At 35.4% G+C, this 9702-nt stretch overlaps 1 protein-coding gene across 1 annotated transcript; it reads left to right on the top strand.

Annotated features, from left to right (window-relative positions):
- Nucleotides 1-1282: 1282 nt before the first annotated feature.
- Nucleotides 1283-3404, top strand: ppp1r3c2a (protein phosphatase 1 regulatory subunit 3C2, duplicate a). Its single transcript, XM_065290479.1, has 3 exons — nt 1283-1457; nt 1643-1704; nt 1904-3404. Exons 2-3 carry the CDS (start codon nt 1691-1693, stop codon nt 2943-2945), a joined length of 1056 nt encoding a protein of 351 aa, XP_065146551.1. The 5' UTR covers nt 1283-1457; nt 1643-1690; the 3' UTR covers nt 2946-3404.
- Nucleotides 3405-9702: the final 6298 nt, after the last annotated feature.

Consider the following 9702-nt stretch of genomic DNA (forward strand, 5'->3'; position numbering starts at 1 on the left):
AGAGTTTCAGTAACAGGCAATCCTAGAAATGCAAAGCTACAGTACAGTACAGTATGGTTTATTAATGATTTAAATGCAGCAAGATTTAAATCATACAAGATTTGCTACAAGCTACATTGTCACTCTGAGAAGTGCATGAATCTTAATTATTATATTAAACATTTGTTTTCAAAGACTTCACTTTTACATCAACCCGACTGGTATGGAGCATTGTATTGTATTAGCACCACAAGCGTATGGGTTCACAAACATGTACACTTTCAATTTACTGTAAGTCGCTTTGGATAAAATCATCTCCCAAATGCATAAATATAAATGTGCTTTGAACAAATGACTTGCTAATGGGAATTCAATAAAACAGGAATGGTTGCCTCCATTGACACTTACAGTACTGTAGATGAGAATGATAATGTATTTATATTTATTTAAATATTAATCATTTGCATTGCATATCATCATGAACTGGTTTAGTTTTTGGTTATATAATATTTATCCAGAGTGATTAACGTCATTAGTCTGCAATTTTATTTTTTCCAGGGAGGAGCATTTTTCTGTTTTGGTGATTTGAGTGCTGTTTTAAGATTAACTTTCGAGTGTTTATAACTGTTACCCATTTAGAAGAATTGCTAAATTGGCACTAGTACAAATTATTTATGCAATGCTTTTATAAATAATTCATTGTGTGTTAAAATCCAGACCTATTGTTATCTGGAATGTCAAGCGCAAAAAAAAGTTTGAATTATGATCAAAGAATTCTTCACATACTATGAACATATATGGCTCATATACTGCACATGGACAAAATTTATTAAATTCTCTAATAATCGTGAGTTTCTTTTTATTTTTTCTTGTAAGCCACAATGTAAACAAAGCAGCACTAGGTTTGCAAGTCAATTCAAACTACCATTTAAAGTTTTGACTTTGACATAACTTATAAAAACAAGTTTAACTTAATTTGTTATGTTAAAGTAACATAAAAATATTTGTTGATTTGACAAAAATGCTGCATTTTTTTACAGTGCAAATGTATAGAAAAAAATTAAGAAATACGACATATATACAACATACAGTATATGGCACATACAAGACTGCATTAATAAACAAAAAAGCAAATATCAACTGATTTGCCTTTTCATTTTCACAGCAGTTTCATTGAAATGAATAGTACCTTATTCATTCAGTACAAGTTGTGCTTTGAGCAAGGAACATATGACGCCAAGAACAAGCCCTGCCTCCTGAGTCGGCCCCTTTAAAAACCTGCGAGTAACAACACAACAACACAGAGCTAGTGAAACATTTCGTTTGAATGAAGGTTTTAGTAAGAGTTCGACTTAGATGGATAACAGCTGATTTTTACTCATCATAAACTTTAATTTGTGTTTTTCAATAAAACTCAGTGCATTTCTACGATCAAAGTTGACGGATAATCCATTTCAGCACATCTCCCATTGAGCGAGGTAAGACTTAAAACATTCATTCTGCATGTTTGAAAACAAACCTGACCCTTTGTTGTTTATAAAGATTATTGACCTGATATACTTGCATTCAATAAAATGTGGTAATTTAAAGGGAAAATATTCAGCTACCGGTGTAAAACTTTTGCTTGCTGTGGATTTTAAAATGAAAAATTTTCTTTTTGCAGAAATTCAGACATTTCATTCTAAATAGTCGGACAGACGAATAACCAAAAATGACCAGCACAAGGTAAATTCATCCCTTCACTTTTTTTATCTATTCAGAAATCAACACTGACTTTAGGATATTGACATAGTCACAATGCTTCTCATAGTTCTCTTGCTATTTAATAGCTTGTAATGTGTTTTATACAATCAACATGAATCAACGTAAAAAAAAAAATATGTGTTGGCTATAATTCAGTTTTGCATTTCATGTCTCTTCACAGACTATACGGATTTAGCCCTTATTCGACCCCTGAGTTTGTTATGCCAGTGGACCTCGCCATGCATACGCAGGCAAACCCACCAGTGTCTCATCTCCTCGGCATCCAAGCTCTCCGGCCCTCTCCACTCAACATTCCCTCGCAGGATTTTCAGTTCTCCAGATATTCCACCCCATCGTTCAACATGCCCTCACAGGAGCTTCAGCTCTCCAGACCTTCCACCCCATCACCTACACCATCTCTCTCTTCATACAGTTCTGGCGGTTCAATCTCCCCATCCTCTCCAGGCAGAGGAACCATGCGCAAGAAAAAGCAAGTGGTGTTCGCCGATGCCAAAGGGCTCTCGCTCACATCCGTGCGCATCTTCACAGCTGACCAGTCAGAGACGGAGTCTGAAGATCCATCGCAGCCTGAGGACAAGATGAAGGTTGCAGATAGGCCGTCCACACAGAGCGCCAGGATACGAGTAAGACTTGGCTTTCCACAACCTTGTCCAGACCGGGCAAGTTTAAAAGAAAATCTGGTCCAGTTGGAGAGCTGCAGCGTGACCGAGAAGAACCTGAGCGGTTTGGTGCGCGTCTGCAACGTGAAGTTTGATAAGACTGTTTTTATTCGCATAACTTTCGACTCATGGCGAAGCCACCAAGACATTCCATGCATGTACAAGAGGGAACCAAAAGCCTCTTTGGAGACGGACTTGTTTGCTTTTAATATTTCCATACCATCTGATCTGGACCCAGCCAAGAGAGTGGAGTTCTTAGTGGTCTTCAAACCCGGCAAGTCCGGCTTGCAGCTGGTGGACAATAACAAAGGCAAAAACTACCACATCGCGGTGGAAAACCCGACATCGGAATTGCAGAGCTATTTTAGGCCGAGTAGACGAAGCTTTGTCATACCTAGTCCCCAGCGCCTTTCGGTATGGCCTGTGGTCAGAGATCATGTCCTGCACAAGTCAAAATACATGCCGTGCAAAGGCCCTCTCTATGCGGAGCGTCCGTTACACAAGACCTGGGGAAGTATGACAAATTTAACTGGACAGTGTTGATGTGGGACAGACCAGATGTATCCTAAGCATGGCACTATACTGACATTACAAATGCAACTAAATAAAACAAGGCGAGCAGGTGAAGATTGTGTACCAATAAGACTTTAACACACTTCATCTTGTTCAATGCCTTCTGGTTCCGTTATGCTGCTATTTTGAATAAAATGTTCTGCTATTTTGTGTACATTATATTTTATTTTTGTCTTAATTTGCACATTACAGTTTTTTTTTCACCAAAAATGTATAAGGCTTTAATGGGAAACTTTGGAAGTCTTTCCCTGTGTTTATCTGAACACTCGGTTCATTTTTCTAAATAGTTAAATTGATGAAAAATGTACATTTATTTTAACTATGAAACTGTAAAATCCTTTGTATATATGTCTATATTATTATTATTATTATTATTATGTATTTATTTTAAACTCTACAGTAATAAAAGAAAAGATTGTTTGTAAACAACCTCTGCATGAGTTTTTTGCAAAAAAAAAAAAACAAGGTTTGTCATTGTCACACATTTGTCATTGGGCAACATTGTTGCAAAGACAAGCATTGGATTAAAGCTAGTTTTTTGCCTAAGGCTTTCACTGTACATGCCTTAACTGGTTTCAAAACTTAATGTATTATACAGAGACACACCCAAAGTCTTTTATCTAGCTGAAACCACACCTAGCCACCAGGCAAAACAATTTTGTAGAAGAATGTTCCTGATGTTGTCATGGACCTCCAGGTGTATTTCATCTCAATGCTGAAATGAATGTGGATGACAAGAACACCACACAATTCTTTCAACATTACAGGTGACAACAACACCTTTAATTTCCCACAGATCTCAAATGTCAACCGGAATTATATTTATAGTTCTCACGAGTCAACATGTTACTATTTTTGTAGGGAATCTGTGCGATATATTGTCTCATCTAAATTTCTGAACTTGGACGGCTGTTCACTGATTTAAAGCGCTAATTCAACAGGCAAATTACACCACACACGATGATCCACGAGAAAGGCAACAGACCTTAGAATTAAAAAGTTGCACAATCTCTATCCCCACCAGAATAGACAGTCCATTCATCATGATCAGTCATCTTTATAAACTGAAAGCCCAGGTTCAGGTGTGTAATTGTCCATCTGACAGTAAAATGAAAATGTATTACATTGCAAATACCTAAAAATAATAATTAAACTAAATCTACTTTAACAAAAAAAAGTTATGCATGTACAACAACAGCATAATAGTGCTTAGGTCCTGTTTTAATATAGTATGGCTGTGTGACAATATGGTTCGTTTCTATTTAAAAAACAGTTCCAGTCCTTGATTCTAATTGGTCAGTAGTTGTATTTTACTCCACTTTGTGTTGTACCTAATACGAAAAGGCAGACTCATGTTCCTTATTGCTTACTTAAATATCTCTGTTTTACACATTTTAGTATCAGGGGGTCCCTGCTCCATGTCTCTCTCATCTAAGGGGTCCCCGCCCCAAAAAACATTGAAGACCCCTGATTTACACTGTACACTGTTTCATCAATATACAGATGAACCCTAAAATTCATCCATATTTTAACAATTATGCTAACATTAATTAATAATTATATCAACTAATATTTCAGGCACTAGCGTAGGCACTAAAGTAGTCGATGCACTGTAACATTTCCATCAAATAATTTCAGTCATCAAAATAACAAAATAAAATGTTAAGTATTTAATATATTTGTTGATAACATCACTATTAAGTTTAAAATAAAAAATACAATAAAATAATTGAAAAAAAAAACGTAAAAGCTTTTATTTTATATATGCGACCGTGGACCATGGTCATAAGTAGCAGGGGTTTATTTGTAGCAATGAGCAACAATACATTTTATTGGTCGAAATTATAGATTTTTCTTTTAAAATCATTATGTAAAGATCATGTTCCATGAACATATTTTGAAAACGTATATCAGAAATATCTCAAATTTATTTTTGTGAGTAAATGCAGTTGCTAAGGACTTCACAACTTCGAAAGTGATTTTCTTAGTATTTAGATTTTTCTGCACCTTCAGATTCCAGATTTTCATATTGTATCTTGGCCAAATATTGTCCTATCCTTACAAACCATACATCATTTGAAAACTTATTTATTGATTTCAGATTATTTATAAATCTCAATTACATTAACATATCCCTTATGACTGGTTTTGTGGTCCAGGGTTACATGTGTTTTTCCTTTTATATTGTTGATAATATATAGATTGAGGGTCTAACTTAAAAAAATGAATGGGGAATGGTCATGGATGACATCGCTAAAGGTATGCATTTATGTGATAAAATTTGTGATGCAATAACATTTTTGCAACTAAAAATCTTCGGCCAAAAATGGCATTATGGTAAAATCAAAAATAGATGCCATTTACATGGGTTACACTGTAGAATCGTTTTTGCATATAAACGTAAAGAGAACGCAATGTACAGTAGCACATTTGTTGTCTATTATTTCGCACTTCCCTACTCAGTCTTCTGGTACAATTATAATATAATGATGTTGCCGTGTTTAAACTGGCATAGAACTGCACCAACAACATCAAGGTCATGGGTTCAAATCCTTCAAAAGCAATTTGAAGATAAATTTTGCAGTTTCTCCTGTGCAAGTAACACAACAGGATATTGATCAACATTTTAATAAAGCAATCATTTCCCTCTGATTTGGGATGTTAAGTTGGGTTTCCATTAAGGGTGAGAGTTAGGAATGATGTAGGGATGTACATCCAACTTTTATGTATGTATGTATGTACTGTATGTAAGCATGCATGTACGTATGTGAGCAATGTTGCGTATTCCCTCATATCACACATTTAGGGTAAACTCCTATGTGGTCTTAACTGAAAATACCTCTAACATGACTCGTCTCAGCCTTCACATTCTTTCCTGTATTAAATGTGCAGTGCTGAGGCAATATTAGATGACTAGATACCAAAGGCATCAAAGTAAGACTTTTTTGTCTAAATGGTGTGAATTGAGTTATGGGCGAGTGCAAAGCTCTCTCATCTCTCCAACTCCCTCGGCTCTAGCCTTGATATCACGATGCATTTTTTTGTGATTTGTTCAACCCACAGGAGTGACTGGAATGCGCTTCTAGGCGTGAGACTCCGTCATACAAACTTCCCTTTGTGTTTAACAGTGTATCTCTTTGTAAACCGGTTTATGGTTGTTAAAATGTCAGAAGCTAACCTGTTCTAACTCTCAACAACCTATAACCATCACCTTATTTCACCCTTAAATACACATAGACACATGCTAAAACAGGGAAAGTGCAGTACAGCATCTGAAGTTTATTTAGAGCCCCTACAGTATATGACCCGTTTGAGAAATACTTCAGTATACAAATGCTATTTAAATCCACTCCTGAAAGTCAATTAAAGTAATAAAGCAAAAATTTAAATTAGCCCATATTTTACTCACCCTCAAGCAATCCTATCTGTATACGACTTTCTTATTTCCGCTTAACACAGTCGGAGAGATGTGACCTATACTGTCAAGAGTTGGAATGTGCACCGTCAAATTTTGACCTACAGGCTTAAAAGTGAAAATGTCAAAATTGAGGTTTGCGAATATTGGTCGAAGTCAAGGTTTTCATTAAAATTAGTAAATGAAGCCCTCATCTAGTCCCAATAATCCCAATGCTACAAATAGTTATATTTGCATAAAATATCATTGCCTAATTGGTTTCGGAGTTCCGAATTTTTGCCTGGGCGTCTGCAGTTTCATTTTCAGTGTAAATAGATGTCTGCACTGTTTCACTTTGACTGCAACAAACTTAGATTCAAAATCTCAATCCCCAAATTAAAATCACATCAAAACATAAACTTGAATTTATCAGGGGGAGTATCGGGAAAATCGCCCAGCCCTAGGTGTAGTTATGTCCTTTTTTGTCACATTCCAATTATTATTTTAAAGGTTTGAGAATACGAAAATAATTTTTTTTTTTATTTTGCAGGAGGGGTCACAATTAGGTTGTCACCTAAAATGTCACCGTTAAGTAACCGTAAAGCCTTCGCTACACCGCGTGTTTTTGTTTCACGCACGCACAAACCAGATCCACGAACCACCAAGAGGCGCATGCGTCATGATGCATTGTATGACAAAGCTCCGCGTTCAAAAGAATATGTGCGCGTGACGCGTCTCTTGGTTGTTCGTGCATCTGGATTGTGCATTGTATGACAAAGCTCCGCGTTCAAAAGAATATGTGCGCGTGACGCGTCTCTTGGTTGTTCGTGCATCTGGTTTGTGTGTGCGTGGATGTGTGCGCGCGCACCTGCATCTGTACGTGAAAGAGCCACACTCCAATCGGTCTACTCTGTACAGCATTAAAAACCTCCTGCTCGCGGATCAAACCCGGGCGGGGCTCCTTGTGGTCTGACTGCATTTCATTACGTTGAATTATTTTAACGCTTTAATGATTAATTAATGAATAGCATTAGTAAACACGTTAATCTTGCCACCCCTAATATTTATATTTGACTTTTGTGTAATATTAAGCTTCACCTGTCAAAATGACTTGCAGTACCTGGTTCAGGATGACCCTGTGTAATTATTCATTTTGAGAGGCTCTTATCATTTTTACTTCATATATTTTACTTTAATACTTCAAACAAACCAAAATAATATAACTTTATTCAGTCCAAATGTGAAGTTACATTTATTCAAAAGATCATTAAAATGAATAGCCTACAGGTTTCAAAGGCACCTATACGGTTTAAGTAAATGCCAGCCAAGTTATTATTATTATCATTTGTCCAAGAATTGTAGAGAAAATACACAAACTGAAAATACAGAAAAATTTAGCAATTGTTCAAAAATTTATTCATGTGATTTTATACATTAATGTTGTAAAATAAATGAATCCTTAATAACCGTAATAACCGTACAACCGTGATTATTTATCAGACTATAACCGTACCATCAAAATCTATAATCGCTGCATCCCTAGTCACAATCTAAAGTAATTTTCTGATTTTCTACATTTTCTAAAGTAAAAATCTAAGTAATTTTCTGTGCTTTATTTTCTCCATAAAATCATCCTACATAACATAAAGAACATTCTGTGAAAGTAAGGTCATGTCAAAGATGGAAATGAAAGTGAAATTCAACTTTTTTCAATTCCAAGAACGCAAAGAACGGAATTCCATTCTCGTGGAGACCGGTTTTGCCAGGCAACCTTTTAAAAAGCGAACTCGGAAGGACGCAAGGACAGAGGACGCATCTTTGTAAAAATTGAGATGTGCTGTGATCTTCCTGTTGGTTACTTTACCTTATCAGCATATTTTAAATTCAACATCCAAAGTTGGGAGTGAGGATGTGTTGCAACATCACATGATGTTATTGTTTACATCATGTTGTTGTTGCATTTTGTCATTTCAAATGTATAAATTAAAATGTAGGCATATAATGTTGCAAATGCCAATTAAACATACATTGAATGTTATAATTACTTTATTTGTGAAACTGCAAAACAAGTTAATATATTTATATTAAATACTCAGACATTTTTATTAACCAAATGATTATTTGGTGCATCCAGTCACTCTCCCCTGATGCCTCCCCCTCCCTCATTTTATCTGGACAGTCATGCACCCCAAGCACCGGTAAAGCGTGGGCACGGCTGTGCGAGGCGAGCACTGTACAGAATAGTTGAAAGGATTTGCGTGGTCAGGGTAAAGACACAGCACCTCTTGACGCAGACAAGATGCTGCAGGCCGAACTAGCGAGGCAGCTTATCATATTGCAAGCGAGCTGCCATTCAAGTTAAGTCTAAGATACTTTTTTAAAAAAAACTCTACTTTCGTGTACCAGTGTAAGCAAACAACACCACACGCGCTCAATTTAATGGGGTCTTGCGGATAAAATGATAAGCAAGAACATGCAAACTTTTACATTCCCCTTTATATATTTTATGATTGATGAAGACTATGAAGCAGTGCCACATTTTTGCACAGCTATTTGGTATATTGAAATCCAGCAGCAGAGCTTAATGTAAGTGCTCAGTGAAACTATTTAATACAAAGATAATGAAATGTAACGTTTTATATGTAAAATAAGACGACTAAAAGAGTTGAATTAATAGATATTTGTATCAATAAAGTTTCTTAAAAGATGTTAAGATGGTAAAAGTAGCATAGAGGTTTTAATGTTATCAAAAGTTCTAGATGTGCTAACTAGCAGTATGGTAAAGATGCTGAAGGAGATGTATCCATAAACAAGGACTTTTTTTGTACCTTAGAATCAATGTTTTAAAAACAACACATTCAGTGTTAGTGTAGGGAAAACACACTATATGCATTATCCCAGAACACACATATCTCTGTGTTATTATTGGAACAACACATTTTGTGTTACTTTTAATCTACTAGGGCAATTGTCAATCAATTAAAATATTTAATCTAGATTAATCGCATGATTGTGAGAGTTAACTCATGACACATTTTTATCTGTTCTAAATTTACCTTAATTTAACAATTTTCAAGTTTTTAATACTCTAATCAACATGGGTGTGGACAAAAATAGATGCTTTGTGCAAATATATGTTTGTTATGAAACCATACTCAACAACGAAGATTTTTTTAAGGTTCAAAAACAAAATTAAAGCATCCATACCTTAAAATTACTGGTAAAACTAATAGATTTAGCACACACAAAGTCAAAAACAATATCAATATATGTTAACTTTAAAATCAACTTTTTTTACTATGTTTTTTACATTTACTATCTAAGGCATGCGTC

The sequence above is a fragment of the Paramisgurnus dabryanus genome, chromosome 10 (genome assembly GCF_030506205.2).
Source record: "Paramisgurnus dabryanus chromosome 10, PD_genome_1.1, whole genome shotgun sequence".
NCBI classification, from domain to species: Eukaryota; Metazoa; Chordata; class Actinopteri; order Cypriniformes; family Cobitidae; genus Paramisgurnus; species Paramisgurnus dabryanus.